Source organism: Hyalella azteca, unplaced genomic scaffold, assembly GCF_000764305.2.
Source record: "Hyalella azteca isolate HAZT.00-mixed unplaced genomic scaffold, Hazt_2.0.2 contig6673, whole genome shotgun sequence".
Lineage (NCBI taxonomy): Eukaryota > Metazoa > Arthropoda > Malacostraca > Amphipoda > Hyalellidae > Hyalella > Hyalella azteca.
The window spans coordinates 10026-33478 of record NW_025936827.1 but is presented as its reverse complement, the minus strand read 5'-3'; the positions used below and the strand labels follow the sequence as shown (position 1 = coordinate 33478).

The following is a 23453-nucleotide window of genomic DNA, read 5'->3' as shown; positions in this document are numbered from 1 at the left end:
GGTCGAGCAGAGCTGCCCTCGAACTTCATTGTTTTGTCGAGGACTGAGTCAAATATGCGAAAAGGCGATAAATAAAATAAGGTTATGTGGCAATTACAGATAAAATATGAAGACAATGACACTGAACTGTTATGAATTGTTCATCGAAAGTCAGCGTGATGTTTTTTTTTTTTGCTCAGAGCGTTTAAAATTAGTTGTATAGAAATTTGGTGTTAATTTCACTCTTTACCTGAAACAATGTAGAGGTCTTAAGCTCGAGCATAAACTATATTTAGAATGAATTTTGCTCTACAAAATCGCAGTCTTAAATTTGGGGTACGTGAGAGTTAGCTGTGTCGAATTAAATAATTCAGCTGGAACCTATTTTCTCATCTTTTGGAATGTTTTCGACCTTAAAATTGCAATGAGATAACTCGAATAATATTGGAATCTGGTAGAATTCCATGAATACGCTAAAGAAAATAGGATAATCCAACCTGGGGACCATTATTACCCACGTCGAGTCCCTGTTAGAGGACAGCTCTTGTCCAGTGAGCTGCAGCCTGCGAGTCATGCCAGTGGCCCAGTGAGCCCCAGTCAGTGTTGGTGCAGCCGTGGGAGAAGAAAGGTTATGATTGGTCTGAAGGCTTGCGATTCGTATGACGTGTGGTTCGCGAAATTTTCAGCTGTACATTCGTTTGCGAGAAATTTCACGGCATAAAACTTATTGGGTATACTATTCCGCGCAAAAGCTTTATTGTTGAGCTACTTAATATCATTGTATGTGGATCTTCACCAATCATTTAAACTTATTGGTAATGTGCTACCCAACGTCACACCATTTTAAGTTCACAGAGAAGAAACTTCAAGTTTTGTGCCGAAGACTTTGAATACAAAAAGTCAAGGACAAAATGCAATTGTTTGGTAATTAAATAGTTTTGATAGTAATATTGACGAGTCGATTGTCGAATAATATCGTAGCTGTACGTATCTGAGTTGATGGTTTGAAAAAAATAGAAACTGTGCTGTGTAAATCGAGCTAACATTCTGAAGCTCAAAGTGGAAGAATCCTGAAGATTTCTTGTCGAGATAGCTATATTTATCGTTCTTCTTAATCTTCCAGTCAATGTCAGTCGCAGTATTAGGTGCGTTGGAATCCCGAACGGACATCACAGACGATGACTTACAAAGTGGTCAGGTTGTTGTGACTCAAGTGACTATACGAAGGCAGGATGTGCAGGAGGGAGAAGATGTTCAAGAAGGAACTAATTTTAACGAAGACCCGCAGCCTGGGTTGCAACTGAACCGAGACGGATCTGCAAACCAAGACACAACGGATGAGACAGAGAATGGTGAGATAAATCTTCTTCATGACGTGAATAATGAACCTAAAAATGTCGAGGGTGATCTTCAAACAAACGATAAGCATGGCTACCGAACACCGAAGACGAAGAACAAGAGTGTATTGCACAAGACAGAGGAGGGGGGTGTGCAGAACTTACCTGATGACGACCGCAAAAGAAGGAGACCTAACCAGCCAACACCGTCTATCGACAGCACCAGCAGTAGTGAAAGGAATAGGGGTGAAAACGATCAAACGGAAGATAAAAAGTTTGATGGTGAACCCGAAAGAAGAAAGTCAAGAGAAAATAATGAGACTAGGATTGAGAAATCTGAGACTCCAAAGTCAGAAGCAAGTTTGAGCCCAAGCCTGGCATCTCTTCAAGAGATCAACATTGTTGATAAAGAACTAAGTGTGAATTACCATAATACGACTGAGATCGTTGCTGACAATGCAATTATTGAAACGCCTCGCTTAAAAGTCGGAAACTTTTGGGGGGAGAGCCTTGCAGCGTCAACAAGTTTCTTGCCATTGTTCCTTCCTGACTCAACCAACACACCAACGTCAGAGCACGCAGAGGACCATCATTTGCCCGAGGATGAGAGTACGTCTGAGAAAAGTAACGATTTTGGTTCCCCAGATAATGAAAAAAGCGCAAAAGTTCATCTTGACAAAAGCGGACAGTTTCCAGATGAGTTCTTCAATGCCTCAGATAAAAGTGCAACAGAGACGAAGGCTGTTGGAACGTTACAAAACGATGGAAGTGAAGTTCCCTCAATAATTCCACAGAATTTGACTTTGCGTTCCTCGACTCGTTTGTCCACATTTCATATCCCGACAGAAAAGGTTCCTAAACCTGGCCCGTTAAATGCTCTAGTATCCAACGAACTTCATAGGAAACTTCCTGCTCAAAATGCAAGTTTTTCGGTGATGCCGACGCTGCATGAGCCCCCCACTGTGGTTAGGATGAACATCCTCAAAGAAGTCCCTGGTGTCCTCAACAAGAACTTGTACACCGTCGAAGTTGGACGCACGCGCGCTAAAGCTAACAGAAACAGAATGGTCCAACAGAGGTCCTCTCTGCCTATATTCCCTTTTGATGAAGCAGGTACCTAATCATGCTAAAAACTCGAACACTTATGTTAATAATCACTCAAAAAATAACTTGCCAACTAAAGGATTTGTAAGGAAATTATTTATATGGTAAAAAGAATATTAATTTTCGAGTTGTACCCACAATTCCAAAGTACTTGTGTCGTTTCAAAATATTCATTTCGGGCGTTTCTGTTCTTGTGTACATTGTTTCTTTCTAGGCGTCCCGTACCAGCAGTGTACTATACCTTCTCACTCAACGTCCCTGTATACACTATAGTGTACGGGTGTATAGTGTATAATTTTTAAATGGCGTCGCGCGTTCCGCTCTCATACAGAACGCTTTTGATGCGGAATTGTTCATTTGTTGCAAGTTGATAACATTTCAAAGTACCGTACAACGTTTAGTTGAGAATCTAAAAAGTTTTTTCTTAGATTTTTGTTCTGTGAAGTTATGGCCTAAATAAAGAATGATATAGCGCATCTACCGGGTAACAAAATTTGTGACTTGCTAATTTCAAATGTTTTCCTGTAGTTTGAAGTCATTCATAAATCATTTCGTCATTGTTTACTAAAACTCTTTTGTACGAGGTAAAGAAAAAACGCATGAATAATCATAACGACCAAAAAATGGATATAATGTGATAAATTTTACGATTAATTTTAAATTAAGAATTAGAAAACAAACCGGCTTAGTCCGGATTTGACGCGTTTCTTCTCCTTTCAGTAAACCATTACCGGCATTTTAAATTATATTCCCTAGAGAGCTCGATAATTTTTTCTACTGTATTGTCACGATTATAATCATTTAATATGAATTTCTCAGTATTGAGGGCACTATGGATTAGTTGAGGTGCCTGGTGATATCGACGAGCAGGTGTTTGTGTTGATGGTATTGACCACCACAGGTGCACCTGCCATGTATAGTTTAGTAGTAAACATGCTTCGTCGCATTCCCGGGCATCCCACACGCGTAACTAAGGATCTTAGTCCTGTTTGTGTGGTCATTGATTCCATTGCATTGAGCTGTGTGAACCTTGAATTCTTTGCTGTGCGTTCACATTGAGCTGTGTGAACCTTGAATTCTTTGCTGTACGTTCACATTGAGCTGTGTGAACCTTGAATCCTATGCTGTACGTTCACATTGAGCTGTGTGAACCTGGAATCCTATGCTATACGTTCACATTGTTGAACCTTGAATTCTTTGCTGTTCGTTCATATTGAGCTGTGTGAACCTTGAATTCTTTGTTGTACGTTCACATTGAGCTGTGTGAACCTTGAATTATTTGCTATGCGTTAATTGGCTACTGATCTGTGTGAACCCCGGATCCTTTACTTTACGGTTCACACTGAGCTGTGTGAACCCGAAATCCTTTGCTTTACGGTTCTCATTGAGTTGTGAGAACACTGAATCTTTTGCTTTACGGTTCACAGTGATCTGTGTTAACCGTGTGAACCTGTCATACATAGTAGACCAGTACACGCGGTTCGTGCAATTTGGTCCATCACTCTAGACAGTTCTTGCTAGCAGTAGGTACTTTCTACTGTACAGTCATCTGACGAACAAGATATGTATATAGACAAACTCAAACTGTAACCGCAATATTTACGTGTTCATCTATCACACATTGACGCGTGAAATAACTTCTAAAGTTTGTGGGTAAAGTGATTAAAGTCTATGAGGAGTTCTGTGTCAAAGATATTTAACAATTCAAGGTCAGGAGTTAGTATGGCAGAGGCCCATAATTTTTGTAAGCTTATTTCATCTCTTTTTAATTTAGTAATGAAAATAAATTATCGATGGGTTTTATTTAAAAACACATGTTAGTATTCGAATAATATTAGTATTCGAATAGCAATTGTAGAATATCGGAAGTTTATGTTCATTCAAGTTATGTTCGTTTATATTTTTGACTGTGAATTCTTCTAGATCGTTTAACTGACCTGATTCGTTGTGATTTCTATTGGAATTTTTTTTGGCTGAGAACACTTAGTTTTAGATTCATTTCACTTTGGGTGTCCTATATGAATTGATTCACTCTTATTGGTTAATGAAGGGTAGTATTGCTGACTAATATTTTTAACAATTCTGAATAATTCCTGATTTTTATCGCATGTTTTTACTTGTTGTTTCAGACGTGCGTTTTGATGCAGGCGCAAGAGCGGTCAACGCTCCGACAAAGTCACAACAATACGGCCAGCTGAGTCCCGCACTCTTGACGTTCTCTGCTCCGGAGAATCAAGTCCCAAGTACAGAGAAAGAGTCTGAATCTCTAGCAGCTCTCTCGCCTTACCGCGTTCCTCATTCTCACCATCTTTCCCCGGGCCAGCCTCCATCGAACCCACTTCTTCTTAGTCATCCTTGCCATCAACACCCGGCCTTACTGAATGGGAATATTCCGTCCAGGCCACCGGAACATCCACCCTCTGGTCAAGAATACGCATCGACCTCGGATCCTCGGATTAATACACAACTTTTTCAAAATTCTTATACTCCGTCCGATTTAAATTCACTCCCATTTTCGTATCCGCCTCCTACACATTCCCCTGCGTATTCCCAACCGCCACCTACTCAAAACCCGCCACATTCATACGCCTCCGCTTCACATCCACATACAAAAGCTGATAAATATCCGTTACCACCGATTGGTCAGTCACATTTAAGTAACTACGAACGTATAAAATATCATAATGCACTGAAGAAAGATTTAGAGCATCAGTCCGGAAAACCGCTGTTAACAAAGCCGAAGAATAATACTGTCGGAAAGCCGTTGAACTCTAATTCTGTAGTTAGGAGAAACTCCACCGTAAGGAACAACATTAAAAACAGAGTTGTTTTCCACTCAGATATTGCGTCAGGATTAAGTTTCAGTGACTCAAATCTATATACGAAAAGGCCTGGTATCCTCAAATTAGGATCCCCATCAAGAAACTCGGAAGTTCATGCAGCCAAAAGTATTCCTATTGACCATGTAAGTAGTTATGCTACCAGTCCGCAGAGCACAAATTTCAAGATTACACAGAAAACGATCAGCCCTTTAGAAAACTTTTCTGCTGAACAGCCGCGGTCAATTAATCAGCTGTTCCCAGGCAGGGAAGCTATCAACCATTATCCTGCAGATCCCACACAACATCCTACATCGTTGAAACATCAATCATCATACCAACTCTCTGGCTCCAACATCACCTCTGGCATCCATCAGCAGCACCAAGACCTGCTTATACCTGCCCTACCTCGTCAGGTATGAAACGTGGCAAAGAATTTAACTCATGTTGGATTTCATAAGCATAATAAACTGAACTCGGTACAATAAAAACGTTGTAAAATTCTGCAGTGTGTGGACACTTGGTGTATTATTTGAATGTAAAACTGTACGTTAACGGTCGAATTGTGCAAACACATTTGAAATGTGTCTTCATAATAGAATTTACTTGTGCTAGGAACGCAATAATCTAGAGAATTCTAATCCAAACCCTCCTTTGTCGCCGTAACCAAATTATGTAAAATTTACTGTTTCCCATGTGCACACGCTTAAGGAAGCACGAGCCTGTAATTAAAAATTCATAATTTAGCTTTCCATGATGAGATTACGCTCCTCAGGGAGCAAATTTTGATCTCGGGTCTCTATTCCCTCTTCAGGAGCAGCACCCCCTACAACAACCATCAACGATGACGTCATACGTGTCCCAAAACTACGGGGGCTATGACGCCCAGGACTACGGGGCAGCAGCCTACGCGGCCTACGGCCCCGGCTACTCCCAGACCACGAATGCTGGTCAGTCAATATACTTAAGTCGCCAGTGCCTTTTTCTCGCCATCAGAAAAAACATTGCAGCCAAGTATATAAAATTACGCAATAATTTCTAGGTAATATCTAATTGGACAGCAAGGTTCAAGAGAGTTGTGATGGAATGATAAATTACGTCAATTATATGAAATAAAAGGTAATAGTAATTTGCTGCTGGCGCTAGTTCGCGCGACTAGTTCATGTTCATATTGTTTTTTCAATATGTGTTGTTTATTCGACACATGTGGTTTACTCGGTATACCTTGTTTATTCGATTCATATTATTCATGTTGTTGATGCAATTATTGTTGATACAATTCGCATTGTTGATGCAGTTAATGTTGATACACTTCATGTTGTTGATACAACAACTCATGTTGATACAATTCATGTTGTTGATAGGTCGGCGCCGCAGTCTGGGCTACGCTCAGGACCCCCGCGCCGGTTACCCGTGAGTTGCAGCAGCCTCCATATTTCATCTCCTCTTGCATCTGCAATATTCCAGCTATTGAATTATTATTATGGTCATATATGTATGCTTTATCGATGCTATTGGTGACACTAGAAATGTAGTTGATAACATCAGTGACGTTGATGCTGTTAACGTTGTTGATGAGGACATCCTTGATGTTGATGCTGTTGATGTGGTCTCAGGCAGCGCCGCTCCTCCAGCTTGGACTACGAGCCGGCCGCCGGGGGTCGCTACCAGGTGCGTAGTACCCTGTAAATTAAGCATGCATGATCATATTTATGACATCGGAACTCATCCATTGACCCATTAGGCCGACGACCTGTTCGAGAAATCATTCATTGACCCATAAAATCGAAGACCTGTTCGATGACTGTTTTTTGTCCCGTCATATACAAGACGACCCGTTCGATGACCGTTTTTGAGCCCGTCCGATGATTTTTTGACCCATCAGACGGCGGACGACAAGTTCGATGACTGTTTTGACAGGTCAGATGGCGGACGACTCGTTCGATGACTGTTTTTGACAGGTCAGATGGCGGACGACTCGTTCGGTGACTGTTTTTGACAGGTCATTTGACAGGTCAGATGGCGGACGACTCGTTCGATGACTGTTTTTGACAGGTCAGATGGCGGACGACTCGTTCGATGACTGTTTTTGACAGGTCAGACGGTGGACGACTCGTTCGGTGACTGTTTTTGACAGGTCAGACGGTGGACGACTCGTTCGATGACTGTTTTTGACAGGTCAGATGCCGGACGACTCGTTCGATGACTGTTTTCGACCCATCAGATGGCGGACGACTCGTTCGATGACTGTTTTTCGACCCGTCAGATGGTGGACGACCCGTTTGAAGACGGGCGCGACGCCCGTCAGCGGCTGATGCAGGACCTGGACTACCAGATCGCCGAGAAGAAGCGCCTCGAGGAGCTGCGTCGGGAGCGCGAGCGCCACGAGGACCGCCTGCTGGAGGAGAACATTGCGCGCCAGCAGAAGCAGATGGAGGACGAGTACCAGCGCGAACAGATGGTCAAGAGGATGAAGGAGGAGCAGGTATGTGTGATGGAGGAGTGGCAGGTTGGTGTGATGGAGGAGAGGCAGGTCAGTGTGATGGAGGAGTGGCAGGTTGTTGTGATGGAGGAGTGGCAGGTCAGTGTGATGGAGGAGTGGCAGGTCAGTGTGATGGAGGAGCGGCAGGTTGGTGTGATGGAGGAGTGGCAGATTGGTGTGATGGAGGAGTGGCAGGTTGGTGTAATGGAGGAGTGGCAGGTTGGTGTGATGGAGGAGTGGCAGGTTGGTGTGATGGAGGAGTGGCAGGTTGGTGTGATGGAGGAGTGGCAGGTCAGTGTGATGGAGGAGTGGCAGGTTGGTGTGATGGAGGAGTGGTAGGTTGGTGTGTTGCAGAAGTGACAAGTTTGTGTTTGGTTGGAAACATGAGATCAAAAATGTCACATTTTTTCTTTTTCTTTTTATGAACGACATCGGCACTGTTTTATTTGATAACTTATTTGTAATCATTATAAAGCGGATACTGTCATTCTCATTTGTCTGTTCATTAAGGTGCTTGTAATATGTATATCTTATTTTTTAGCGACACGAATGAGAGTGACGTTGATGAAACAATTATTCATCGGTTTTGAGAAATATTTAAAAAGTTGAAATAAATCCTTTTGTATTGTTGGTTATTGGTGCAATACTAGTTAATTGTGGTCACCGAAATAATGAGCAAGCCTAGTAACGCAACTCATTATGGCCAGTCTGTTTTGTTATCAGGCACACCATCATCACCATAAATATGACATTGTGAGCCACATAATGAGATGAATGGCATCAGATGTATCACTAATTTGTTCCTTGTGAAGCGATAGCACTTGAGATTTAGCTTTGGTCTAAACCTAGTATACCATACGTTGAGCAAAGTAGTCTTACATTAAATACATTTTTATTTTAACTCACAGCGGCGGAAGAGGAATGAGAGTCATCAGGCTTACTTGGCGACTTTGGAGCAGAAGAACAAAATCCAAACCTTGCGCCCTCCAGAAAAGAGCTTCGGTTCCAGTGACCTCAACGCCCGTAAAATAGAGGTTCAAGTTGACCCAAACTCGCAGTACGGCGCTTATGAACGAACTCCCGTCAAGGGGAAAGGAAAATACGACTTGGGATCAGCTGACAAAATCGGCCCTAAGTCGAAACCAACAATTTCTAAGTCTCCTATACCATTGAGTCCTGCGAAGACACTAAGCCCCTCTACTAAGGAATCCGCGAAAACCCCGATTTCGACCTCGACCTTAGCTTCTTCCACTAACTCCACTTCCACAAAACCTGTCGGCAAGAGTAAGCCTAGCCCTTCCCCAACCCCATCAGAAATGAAGAACGCTGCCCCCACGAAGTCTATCCTGAAGAAAATCAGCCCCACAGAGACCCCCGCGAAACAGTCAGCAGACCGGGTGGACCTCAAAGGTAATAGCAATAAGTACGAGAGAACCGCGAAGCCGGCGCCGCTCAGCAAGCTGGATGAGCCCAAACGACGCAAAATTCCTTCTGATGACGATAGGTCAGAGAGAGTTGTGCGCATACGTGGAGCCTAAAGGAGTTGTGCGCATGCGCGGACATTTAAATTCGAGAAAGTTGTGGGCATGCGTGGACATTGAGATTCGAAACTATTGTGAGCACGCGCAGATATATGCGTTCAATGAGTTGGGCACATGCGCTAATATTTTTCCGACATATGCGTGTGGAATGTAGCATTTTTTTGATCAAGAGTTTGACGCGATTGTCGTTGCAGCATCTCAAGTTTGAATCATCAGCATATTAGAAAATTTATTTAGTTTTCGTATTTAAGGAGCTTTAGTATAATTATCACCTTAATCGCCATCGCTATACACATGAATAATTTCTGCTGAACAAAATTTTTTTGGTCTACGTTTTTTGACGTTAGTTAAAATAGTATATGTAGTTGAAATAGTAGTACCTTTCAATAAATTGTTTGATGTTGAAAGTCGAACACGGGAAACGAAGGAAGTTTTTAATTCTTTCCCAGTCGTAGTGAAAAAATCTACATTCATTCCTCACATGGTTTTAATAATAATTTTTTAAACAAATCTTTCGAAGTAAATTATAAATTTAATTGAAGAAAATGTTGCTTAGCTCTTTATAATATATTGATAAATATTCATCATATATATTAATATACATTCAAAGCAGTCACTTGAGACGCTGCAATGACAATGGATGATTTTCTAATTACATTTTTTCTAAAACTTGAAACAATAAAGCAAGTCAGAGATTTCGTATCTCACCTTCATCGTGTGATATTTTCCACTTCGTCTGTTTGCATGGGGTGATCACCATGGGCCATACTTTCAAAATTCGCTAAGTGAACGTAAGTACTTACGCTCTATTTTCTTGTCTATGATTGGTGGATTTTGCTTGAAAGCCGTCAATGATTGGCTGATGAACTTACGATCACTTAAGTTTATTTGAAAGTATAGGCCCATGTTCCTAATCTGCGTGACTTAATGACTATTACAATAACAAAACTGTGACAGCGGGTGAGATGGATTTTCAGTGGTCTCGACTATTTACGGTCGGCAGTCTTCACGATGCATTCGTACGAATTGTGAAACGTGTGTTTTTTCTAACTAATATTGGGTGCGAATTTTTGATTGATAAGAGTTAAATTTGATTTTTCAAAATTTCATTGTTTTGTGCATGCCGAGCATCATTTACACCAGCATGCCGAAATTTATAAATCTTTAACTGATAAATATGATCAATTTGCTACTCATTGTTCTATGTCGTTTATTAGAGCTTCGATGAGTGGTAACATGATCAGATTTGCCTGATCTTTCTGTTAATCTGAGTACAAGAATTAATCTTTTGTATTTGCTCGCCGTTGAGGTCTTCCTTGTTCAATAGATTTGAGAAGACTCTAAATTTTGTGCCTAATGAGCTACGGTTTAGCGACTCCTTGTGGCAAATGAGTTACCGTTTTGCCACTCATTGTGGCTAAAGATCTACCGTTTAGCCACATTGTGGCAAATGAACCACGTTTGCCAAGTTCATGTAACTAATGAGGATTGGACCGGCAACGCGTTGCCGTAACAGCAAGGAATTTGCTCTACTTCTAGAAAATCGTATATTATGACGAGTTTGTTTAGTAAATATTCACGTCTCACTATCGACTCAAGAAATGAAATTTTTCCCATCGAATTCTTGTGTTGGCTAATATAAATGTATTATTATCAATAATTCACCATTTAACCTCCGCATGCAGGTTCGACTTCGGCCTGAACCTTAAGCAAGCCTCACTGAACACACTGCAGGCGCAGAGCGACGGCAACCCTTTCTTTGACAGGCAAGTGGCTTTGGGTGCCTCCTTAGGGAGCTTTATGTGACGCCTGAGGAAGCCTCCTTAGGGAGCCTTATGTGGCGCCTGAGGGAGCCTCCTTAGTCCTTAGGGAGCCTTATGTGGCGCCTGAGGGAGCCTCCTTAGTCCTTAGGGAGCCTTATGTGGCGCCTGAGGGAGCCTCCTTAGAGAGCCTTATGTGGCGCCTGAGGGAGCCTTATGTGGCGCCTGAGGGAGCCTTATGTGGCGCCTCAGGGAGCCTCCTTAGGGAGCCTTATGTGGCTTCTTAGGGAGACTCCTTAGGGAGCCTTATGTGGCGCCTGAGGGAGCCTCCTTAGGGAGCTTTATGTGACGCCTGAGGGAGCCTCCTTAGGGAGCCTTATGTGGCGCCTGAGGGAGCCTTATGTGGCGCCTGAGGGAGCCTCCTTAGGGAGCCTTATGTGGCGCCTGAGGGAGCCTTATGTAGCGCCTCAGGGAGCCTTTTTAGGGAGCCTTATGTGGCGCCTGAGGGAGCTTTATGTGGCGCCTGCGAGGGAGCCTTGGGTGCCTCTTGGGGGAGTCTTGGGCGCCTTATAAGGGAGGCTCTAGTTCTTTTTCCAAGTGCAGGAATTTTTCACAACTAGAGCCTCGTGCAAAGAAGCATTGGTGGTGCAAGACTATGAATTTGTAGTTCATAACCTGCTGGAAAACCTGTAACTAGTACAGGTTATAAGGCTAGCTGTAACTGACCACTTGTTATAACTGACTACCATATGTCTTCAAAGTGAATTTGAATTACCATTGCATTGCCCAACATTGAATTTGATTACCATTTTTAACTCTTTAGCCACCAGCTACCTTGCGAGTGCAAAATACCATATTGCATCCTTGCCACATTGCTGAAATGTATTCATTGAAAAAACCTGACAGGTGACACAAGCTTCCAACTGAGCATTACGCAGCCTGAAATTAAAACCAATATATTAAACCAATTGGACAAATGAGCTTCAAATGTAAACAAAAATCGCTCATATGAAAGGTGGCAGATAAGTAAACGGGTTACGCTAACAGGTTAACTAGATACGCTAACAGGTTAAATAGTTAAACTAGATACGCTAACGGGTTAACTAGTTCAATAGATACGCTAACAGGTTAACTAGTTAACTAGATACGCTAACGGGTTAACTACGTAACTAGATACGCTAAAGTGTAAAACTAGTTAACTAGATACGCTAACGTGTTAACTAGATACGCTAACGGGTTATCTGACCAGCGGATGACAGTTTCGCCCCTGTTCCAGCACGCTGGGACGACGGCGCAAAACGCCCGAGCCTCGCTCGCTCAAAAAGCAGTGAGTATCTGTGCGCTGCGATGCACGATTGTTCATCCACTGACTCATCTCTTTTATTCATGTTTTTATTCTGCTGCTAGTTTGTCCATCAAAGTTGATTTGTGAATACATTCCTCATTCCGGGCATAAAGTTACCCTGAATGCGGGTACGATGCACAATTAAAATGTTTGAATCATAATTTTGAGGTTTAATAAAATATTTGTAGATAATCAAGATATTAATTCCAGTGACAGAGCATCACCACAACCACCAGCACCTCAAACACCAAAACAAACGGCGTCAACAACTTCACCACCTTCTTCTCTACCAAACAACCTACATCCCAGTCAACCCCCTCCGCACCACGGCACATCCTCCTCCCCTCGCATCATGATGGACACTGAGGCCCAGACGACTTTCGTGACGACGGCGCACAACTTCGCGCAGGTGCGGGCCGAGGCCCGGAGTATGGCCGCCCAGACGCAGTCCTTCAACGTCGAAAACGGCGTCCAGACGTACGACGGCGATTTCGAGCCGTGAGTAGAGACTGCGAATTGAGATAAAATTGTATAAAAAATAATACCTAAAAATAAACAAGTTTCGTCCAGACGTGCAACGTAGACTTTAAGGAGTAAGTCGCGACCAAATTTCGCTTCTAATTCGACTAATACTAACTTAATAATTCATAGTAATATCTAATAATATGTAATAATACGTGGTGACGAATTAAAACTGAATTAAGACACTGAAATAACTCTGTACACCAATCTTTCCGTTCTATTTATCTTACAATATCAGCCTAATCAATCAAAATATAATAAACCTTCCGTTATCAATCTTCTTAAAATAATCTTCCCAGTGTAAATATCTACTACGTGTACTGCAATAGAAAAAACTAAAACTCATTCGTTGCAACGAATTTTTTTACGTTATTCACTCGAACGGGTTAGAAATTCTGAAGCTGTGTATAATGTAATTCTTTTTTTGATGAAGAGAAGAGCCGCCCAAGCCCAAACCCAAGCCCGTCCCCTTCGACTGGAAGATAAAACTGGACGACACGATGCCGCCCCACCGCCCCCACCCTCCCCGAGGGGACGCCAGGTGGGGGGGGATGGGTTTGTTCTATTATTGCTTGTGCTTATTGCTGCGGCTGGTGTTGCGGTGCTAGTAACCTTTTGTTAATAATATTGTTATTATGTTTTTTATTTATATTATTGGTATTCCTGCTGTGTTTTGTGATACACGATAAATGATGATTTTCGTATTTTCGATTTTATGTTGTCTTTCAAAACAAATTTAATTTCAGTAAGCTATTACCCTACATTAAAACAAGAGCAAGCCGTCAGCGGCGAACCCTTGAATACAAACCAAATATTATTTGATTATTGACCTTAGTTCTATGCATGACCACGTGAAACTGCAGTGAGCACATTTCCAAAATGTAAAATAAGGAAGTTTTTAAACATATTTAAATTCATTCACGTACATTCATAAAATTTAATTGATATTGAGCAGGAGTTTCCAGGAGGAGCACAAGGATCTCACGAGTCAGCTGCAGGCCATGAAGCGGGGACTCAAGGTCAGTAAATTCAGTGAGTAAATTACTGAGTAAATATGTGATTCGAAATAATAGCGGTTATATGGATTTTCAGCGGTCATTGTACATAATATAAATTTTTTTAGTCAACAGATGAATCTAGCTGCTCCTGCAAATAGTCGTAAAAGTTGTCCATAAAAAAAGTTTTCTTGCCTGTTGCACGAGTAATTGGATTTAATATACAGTATTACTTTTATGTAGTTATTTTACAAAATTATTATTTAAAAAAATTATTGTATTATTAATTAATGTTTTATAAAATTGTTGCTTTACTAAATTATTGTTGTATAAAATTATTGTTTTCGAAAATTGTTTTCTAAAATTATTGTTTTATGAATGTTTTTTTTTTATTCCAGGGCGAAGGTGAGCTGCGCGGCAGAGCTGTGCTAGGAAGTGACTCTCGTCAACAGAAACGACTTTTTTTGCTAAAAATTATTGAAGCATAAAATTTGTCAGTGTACAATAATGACACATGTATTTGGTCGCAAGCTAAATTATTTCATTCCAAATTTTTTATTTTTATTGATTTGTTCATTTTTATATTGATATTTAAATGCATTTTTACATGGATCACTTACAGTAAGTAAAAATTTGTGTCATCGAAAATGGTTAGATATACATAATATTTAGTATATTTTTAACCTTTGTCAAATCGTAACGCAATTTATAGCCCACAGCACGCGCAGTTATCGAATGTACAGGCCGGTTCAATCATGGTTAAAACGCTCATGCACAACGTAATTACCGTCAATTCCTGTAGAACTGATAAGCTCTTTTGCCGGCTCAAACTGGGTCAGGATGACGCACACACAAGCGAAAATGCTTCGCTATTTGGACAATATCTCTTACATTTCTCTGAGTTCAGGCCTTACGGTACGAATAGCATAGACGCCAGTCATTATATACATGATTTATTATTATTAATATAAATAATTATCACCGAACTGCTCGTCAACTTCTGCATGCGCAGACGACGCGTCTGGCAGCCGCCGCCACCGCGCGCGGTCCGCGTCGAGCGACGGCCCACGCGGGCCCGAGGACCCACGGGCTGCGGGGACCAAGACGCTGGCCTCTTCTTCCGACGGCCGGGACGACCCATACGGGGACGCCAGGCGGGACCGTGACGGTGTCGGGGACACGGTGCCAGAGGGTGGCCCTGGGAGACGTAGCCTCACACCTCACAGGGGTCAGTAGCGGGGCTGCTGCGTGCGTTGTGAGTGAGTCAAGCAAGAGTGAGTCAGCACCTGGCAGTTGGTGAGTCAGCACCTGGCAGTTGGTGAGTCAGCACCAGGCAGTTGGTGAGTCAGCACCTGGCAGTTGGTGAGTCAGCACCAGGCAGTTGGTGAGCCAGCACCTGGCAGTTGGTGAGTCAGCACCAGGCAGTTGGTGAGCCAGCACCTGGCAGTTGGTGAGTCAGCACCAGGCAGTTGGTGAGTCAGCACCAGGCAGTTGGTGAGTCAGCACCTGGCAGTTGGTGAGTCAGCACCAGGCAGTTGGTGAGTCAGCACCTGGCAGTTGGTGAGTCAGCACCAGGCAGTTGGTGAGTCAGCACCAGGCAGTTGGTGAGTCAGCACCTGGCAGTTGGTGAGTCAGCACCAGGCAGTTGGTGAGTCAGCACCTGGCAGTTGGTGAGTCAGCACCAGGCAGTTGGTGAGTCAGCACCAGGCAGTTGGTGAGTCAGCACCTGGCAGTTGGTGAGTCAGCACCAGGCAGTTGGTGAGTCAGCACCTGGCAGTTGGTGAGTCAGCACCAGGCAGTTGGTGAGTCAGCACCAGGCAGTTGGTGAGTCAGCACCTGGCAGTTGGTGAGTCAGCACCAGGCAGTTGGTGAGTCAGCACCTGGCAGTTGGTGAGTCAGCACCAGGCAGTTGGTGAGTCAGCACCAGGCAGTTGGTGAGTCAGCACCTGGCAGTTGGTGAGTCAGCACCAGGCAGTTGGTGAGTCAGCACCTGGCAGTTGGTGAGTCAGCACCAGGCAGTTGGTGAGTCAGCACCAGGCAGTTGGTGAGTCAGCACCTGGCAGTTGGTGAGTCAGCACCAGGCAGTTGGTGAGTCAGCACCTGGCAGTTGGTGAGTCAGCACCAGGCAGTTGGTGAGTCAGCACCAGGCAGTTGGTGAGTCAGCACCTGGCAGTTGGTGAGTCAGCACCAGGCAGTTGGTGAGTCAGCACCTGGCAGTTGGTGAGTCAGCACCAGGCAGTTGGTGAGTCAGCACCAGGCAGTTGGTGAGTCAGCACCTGGCAGTTGGTGAGTCAGCACCAGGCAGTTGGTGAGTCAGCACCTGGCAGTTGGTGAGTCAGCACCAGGCAGTTGGTGAGTCAGCACCAGGCAGTTGGTGAGTCAGCACCTGGCAGTTGGTGAGTCAGCACCAGGCAGTTGGTGAGTCAGCACCTGGCAGTTGGTGAGTCAGCACCAGGCAGTTGGTGAGTCAGCACCAGGCAGTTGGTGAGTCAGCACCTGGCAGTTGGTGAGTCAGCACCAGGCAGTTGGTGAGTCAGCACCTGGCAGTTGGTGAGTCAGCACCAGGCAGTTGGTGAGTCAGCACCAGGCAGTTGGTGAGNGTGCACTGCACCGCGTCCAGGTGGTGCACTGCACCGCGTCCAGGTGGTGCACTGCACCGCGTCCAGGTGGTGCACTGCACCGCGTCCAGGTGGTGCACTGCACCGCGTACAATTGTTCAAGTCAACAGCAACAACAGCACATTCACAATACAAACAACATATTTAACATCAAGTCTTCATGTTAAACGAAAAATTATTGCCTCTGTAACGTTGAACTTGAAGAATTGCGACGCCTTGCAAAGACCTGCCGGTACACAGATCAATTATGTTTAATTCCATGTTAATTGTAAATACATGCAGATGAGTTTATTATAGTTATATATGATTATAGTTATATATGATATTCTCTTGCTACATAATTCTCAGACAATGTGAGTGTTACATTTATGCGCAATGCGTCCTCACATCACGCAGCGATGTGAGTCGACGAAAATTCAAATATGCGTTGCGATCTCAGGACGAATTGAACTGTGAATATTTGTTGCATGTCCTAATAAATGTAATAATTATTACCATTGTTCATTATTCTTAACATGATTATATTGTATAATTGTAAACATTATATTGTAAATTTTATGCATGACAGTTATTCCTTGTCAAAAGCTGCAGGGTAAGAAGTAGCAAATAAACTCAAGTCTTTATTAAGGTTAGGGGAGTTGAACAACATATAAATCTAAGAATTACTTCATAAAAACGGTGGAATAGAAAGAACACGTTTCATTTGAATATTAAAAAGAAAGCTATATTTCAAAGTCGACCCCGATTTCATACGGAATTTATTCATACCTTCCATTAAAGGTTAATATCTAGAGTAATTTAAATCCTCGCTCGACATGAGCACGGGATTTTAAATATAATAACGGTTCCTGGAATTTAACCGCCATAGATTAAATGAAGACTTGCCAATAAATCGCCCAAGAATTGCACTCGGCAAAGGACGCCATTTAGCAAACCTTTACTATATCAAACGAGGACCATGGCTATCTTTGGTCGAAATCTGCCCAGCAGGTCAAAGCTTCAAAATTTGGCTCAAAATTGCGTAGAAGACTCAATTCGGCCTCATTTATTGATACATATCATTGGTTTCGCTAAGAACTTGATCAACACATCGGCACAACACCGGCTCGCCTTCAGCGAGAAGGAATGAAACCGACGAGCCTTCAAGGTAGAGGCAGGAAGCAGGCCTGCATCCTCAGCTAAGGCATAAGCTACGTGGGTTGCCTCATGATAAGAGAGCCCATTGATAAGTGATAAGAAATATGCCCACTGATAAGAACATCCGGATGGGACCTTATCAATAGGTGCGTTCGACACTTATATCATCCGGCAATAGCGTAAATAAATGTGTGAAGCATGAACTTACATTAGCGTGCCTTCTGTTTCTAGTTGTGACGTGTTGTCATTTGTAAACGATGGTTGCACTTAATAATAATAATAACAATTTGCCGGTGACATTGAGAGTGCAGGCTTTGGTACAAATAAAGGGAACATGCTTCTGTGGCCCCGTAAACAAAGTCGGGTAAGACATGTTACTTAAAAACGATCAAATTTCTGTCATCATCAACACCTAAAATTTGATAACAACTACATGAGACTCAGAGGAGGAAGAGTTTCCCTACTTGAACCTTAATGGTCGCGTCTCATAATTATTTTTGTCCAGGAAACAAACATACTCGTTACAATAATCAATACGCTCTCGTCTGCTCATTCCGAGACACAGACACCTTACAGCTATTATGTGAGAATTTTTAATATCATTACTTGAAATATTTAAAGGTTTCTCATCGCGTGTCAGCAGAAATTAGGGAACCTATGAGGTCAACCAATTCGTTCACTTCAGTGTAACATCAGCTATATAAGCCGTTCAAATAACAATAAGCATACTTTAATTAATTGATATTTAAATTTCTGCCTTCAAAATAAAAGAAAAGTGACGAGATATAATCAAATGCAGTAAGTAGTGAGTACATTTGTTTTGTGGCGATGGAAAAGTTCAAACGTATTGCATGAAACTCAACGTAGAAAGCAACAGAACAAAGATCTTGTTTGGAAAGCGTACGTTTCAATTGCAGACTCTCGTGTTAATGTTAAAAATGGATATTTCTTGATTTATAAGATCCTGGTTTAAAAGTGTCTAAGTTACAGTTTGTTACTGAGCCTGCAGACAGAAAAATATATAGACAGGGAAAAGCGTATATAGACAAAAGAGACAGAGAGACGAGTATATCCACAGGTGACAAGAAATTCGCTAATTGGATTGACGGAAAGGAGATTAAAGGTCATCTCAACAAGAATAAGACCTAAACTAGGCTAGGCCAGAAAATAAATCTATTTATACCACAATTTCGCTCATACTCTTGGATTCTACATTAAAATTTTTTTCGTGGAACATCTAATTAAGTTACACCGAACATCTAGACTTAGGTTTAGGCAACAGCTACCAAACAAATGTTTGTTCTACCGTAGCAGAGAAATTAATCCTAGTGGTACGATGCCAGTTACGATAAAATGATGCCCCTGATAATCTCAACATTACTAACATCACGTGATAACTTATCCCTAATTAAAGATAAAAATAATAAAGATAAAATGTGAAATAATATTATTCCAGCTTAATTTATTGATCTAAAATTATAAGCAAAAACTATCTCACTCATGAGATGCAAGGCACTGCCGGCAACGTGGACGATTCCTTTACAATAAATTCTGGCTACGTAATAATAGCGTTCTCAATGCACAGCAATAATTACCGTTGTAGCTTTCTTAACCTATTCTTCATACAACATTAATTGTAAACATGTATGCAGGTAACACTTGAATGAGATAAGAGAAGAAACATCAGTGCAAAAAATACACCAAAATGCCATGCATTTCCACGACTTATTTAACTCACTTATCAATACAAATTTTCATATTGTGAAGGAACAAATGGATATCCTGAAATAAACGACTTTACGCTATTATATTTGGAGGCTGATATATCTTCCAGGCACATAATGCATTAAAGAATCGGATCGTTACTTGCGCTGCACATACATACATAACAGGTATTAAAAAACATTGAAATCTGACCGAGTAAATGACTGGAGATGACTTAAGGCCCTGATTGAAAGCCGAGAGGCTTCGAACAGGCTCGGCTCTTCCCTAAGCGTTTCTTCACTAATTAGGATAGACTTTACTCCACTCGCAAATGAGATGGCGATATGGATTTTTCCATACTTACCCAGCTATTTATTTATAAGCGTCGACCAGTAAAAAAAAATATGTAAACTTTGTATTAAAATAGTTTTAATGAGAGGAAATTTCAAGAAACTTTGAATATTATTGTTCATCAAATCTGCGACTTTTACACTTTTTTCGAGATATAAACGGGTTGTAATTTTTATTGTCAATTGAATGGTATATTTGGCATTCCTTGATCAGCTTCCTTGTTATAGATATTTTCCACCAAAAAATATTTATGATCGAGTCTGCTGATACGCGGAGGGAAAATCCCGCATACTAGCTGCTCAAATGGAGACGTTGTGCAATGTTTGACGGGAAAGAGACGTCGTAAATTACTCCAACTGTCAGTTCACAACGGGTGGCATGGTAAAGGCGAAGTCAATGAGGGGCGAAGAATAATACGTGGCCAGTGGTCGGCCTATCCAATGAGTTATAGCCGACCGTTGGCCATTCCTCGGCCACCTGAAAGCGACCAGTTGCCGCGAAGAATTGGGTCTGGCTAGGATATCATATTACAAAGAGTACAAGCTCGAGGGTAGCGACTGGCCGAGCTTTGGGCAGATCAAGGATTTTACACGATGGTCGCGAAAACCTCGCTCTCAGACTTCGCTGCATTTTGACTACAAGCCTTAACAGTTGGGATTTATTCCAACGCAGAAGTTGAACATATGTCCCGGTGACAGTGAGCAAGAGTCAGCACTGAACAAGAGTCAGCACTGTACAAGAGTCAGCACTGAACAAGAGTCAGCACTGTACAAGAGTCAGCACTGTAGAAGAGTCAGCACTGTACAAGAGTCAGCACTGTACAAGAGTCAGCACTGAGCAAGAGTCATCACTGTACAAGAGTCAGCACTGTACAAGAGTCAGCTCAGCACCTGGCAGTTGGTGAGTCAGCACCAGGCAGTTGGTGAGTCAGCACCAGGCAGTTGGTGAGTCAGCACCTGGCAGTTGGTGAGTCAGCACCTGGCAGTTGGTGAGCCAGCACCTGGCAGTTGGTGAGTCAGCACCAGGCAGTTGGTGAGCCAGCACCTGGCAGTTGGTGAGTCAGCACCTGGCAGCGGGTGAGTATCATCAGATAAGAGTGGATGAGTAAGCTGGAGCATTGTATGCTTGCATCGAGTAAGTTAACATTGGAGGGACTAGTTGGCTCAATTCCAATTTATTTAATTCGAGAGCATGTGAAATAATCTGACAACATATTAGAAATACTTAGATAACATGTTATTTTTTGTCCCCCAGACTCGATAATCGATCTCGAAGGCACGGACAGGACGGTGCTGGGGGCGTACCTCAGCAGGACGGGCAGCGAGTGAGTCTGATGAGTCCTGAAGGAGTGATTCAGTTAAATGTGTGACGGTAGTGAGTTGAGCTAAGCGTGAGTTGAGCTAAGCGTGAGATAAGCTAAGCGTGAGTTGAGCTAAGCGTGAGTTGAGCTAAGCGTGAGTTGAGCTAAGCGTGAGATAAGCTAAGCGTGAGTTGAGCTAAGCGTGAGTTAAGCTAAGCGTGAGTTCTGTCTCTTATACACATCTAGATGTGTATAAGAGACAGGTACAAGAGTCAGCACTGTACAAGAGTCAGCACTGTACAAGAGTCAGCACTGAGCAAGAGTCAGCACTGAACAAGAGTCAGCACTGAACAAGAGTCAGCACTTTGGGCAGGAAAATTTGCCAAAAATCACATGCATCACAAAAACAGAACTGTAGTATAATCATAGGTGGGCTTTGAGTGTTCGAGTAATGAACATATAACATGCAAACATACATTAAACCGAAGAAATAATTTATAAAAAACACACAAAATAGAAATCCAAATTTAATCATAAAACTCATCATTACGATCTAATTTTCATCAAATTAAATACGTTGCAGAATATCCCAAATTTCCCCTTAACGAACTAAAATAATTAAATTTCAAGATGTCAAACTTTTTACGTACAATTAAAACGATTATTATTTCAAGACAGACAGGGCCAACATGTTCACAAAATATTAGCATACATTACACGATTTATTTATTTAAGGTCACTTGATAACATGCTTAACTGAATAATTGCTCATTATTGCTTGTATCGGTGATATTAGTATATCCCATTCATCTTTCCGCTACGATCTGTAACGTCATCTCCCTTTAAAAATATACTTTGAATCGCTTAGGACATCCCTTACACTTGCACGTCAGGGCCGTGGCCGCAAAGGCTACGAGTATCCTGCACATCCTAAAAACCTTGCTTGGCATCAACTTGGACTTCTCGAAGGAGGACATAATGGCCACATACCAGACCATAAAGCATCCAATCCTCAATAACGCAGCTTCATTCTGATACCCCATCGCCTGCCACACCACAGTTGTAGGCCTTCAAAATACTTAAAATATGGCCTTTAGGTTAGCCACAGGTTGTCTCAAGCTGACTCCAATCGACCACCTTTATACAGAGCCTGGCATTCTTCTCTTGTACAAACGGCTAGATTTGCCTTGTTCACAATTCCTTCCTAGCGTCCTACAACCTTGCCATCCTTCTTTTCATAAAGTCTTCGCCCTCCCCCAAATAAATTAGTACAAGTAGGCTCGCATCGTATTTAGAATTGGCCAACTTGTGACGTCCTCTTGCAAACGGCATTATGCCCACCAGCTCCTACAGGGATGCGGATCGTACCCTCCACAAGCACTATGACGAGAATAACGACGTGGTCCTGGCTGCTCCTCCGCCCCAGATTGCCTCACTTCCCCGCACCCTCCGCTCGGCGCTGGGTCAGTTCAAGCTACTGCAGCTGCCTAATGCCTTGTAATTATAGAGTGCGATTGCTTATAAATATAGAGTCGGACGCTCACAAAGTATCGCATGCCCTGAACAGTCTACAGCACATTGATGCACCAATAACCTTATTTCTTAAGAAAATCCAGATCTGAATAATACGGTTATTGACAATAGCCGTATGAGCACGGAAAGCGTTCCACTTATCAAGAAAATACTTTGATCGAGGTAACCTATTTAAATATTAGGTTTCAACATACATGGAGATTATACAGCCATTCTTGGTGCGAGATTCAAACGAATACATACCTATAGGACTCATTTAAATACCAACAAAATTACGAAAAACATGAAGATCATTAAGACTACATTTCATGCCTATTTAAAATAGTACCAAGTTATAGTAGAGACTCCACGCATATAACATTAGTAAGGCAACAATTTATCTATTGCATATAGAGCGTACCTCTCTAGCCAATGTTTTCAACTTAATAATTAAGGTATTCCTACGAAGCCCAATCAGTAAAAATGATAATTTCTTACAGATAACAGACAAAACGATAAAATTCAGACTTAATGAAACGCATACAGCGTCAAGAGATTCATGGATTAAAGGGCCAACAATAAAATTCATTACGAATAACATTCTACAACTAATGCAACTAATGTAGTCGATCTAATGAGATGCAATGACACTGAACACTAATGAAAGCCTAAAAAGGAGACACCGATCTCTGGAAGCCGATTAAGTTTGGCACTAATTTGAGATTCGCGATCGATTGTCCGTCATGACAAAAGCACACCCGATAGCCGCCACACGAGGACCAGTTATAAAGTTAAAATAAGATCGATAGAATAGGTAGAAATTGCTTAGCCTTAGTGGCATATAGATACGAAAATAAAATGAAGCACGATGAATGGAGATATTTTAACAGGTTCAACGATAGAAAAATATAATACGAGAGGATAAAAGATATTATTATAATGAAAAG

The 23453-nt window shown here is 42.2% G+C and overlaps 1 protein-coding gene across 1 annotated transcript; it reads left to right on the top strand.

The window, feature by feature from the left end:
- The first annotated feature begins 604 nt into the window (after positions 1-604).
- LOC108666811 lies at positions 605-22495 on the top strand. The gene is made up of 16 exons (XM_047880956.1): positions 605-2429; positions 4550-5655; positions 6054-6189; positions 6604-6652; positions 6856-6910; positions 7506-7724; positions 8630-9225; positions 10948-11028; positions 12299-12349; positions 12578-12865; positions 13323-13430; positions 13845-13908; positions 14283-14289; positions 14897-15112; positions 20949-21018; positions 22339-22495. The coding sequence occupies exons 1-16, from the start codon at positions 1106-1108 to the stop codon at positions 22493-22495; spliced, it is 4527 nt and encodes a 1508-aa protein (XP_047736912.1). The 5' UTR covers positions 605-1105.
- The last annotated feature ends 958 nt before the right edge of the window (positions 22496-23453 follow it).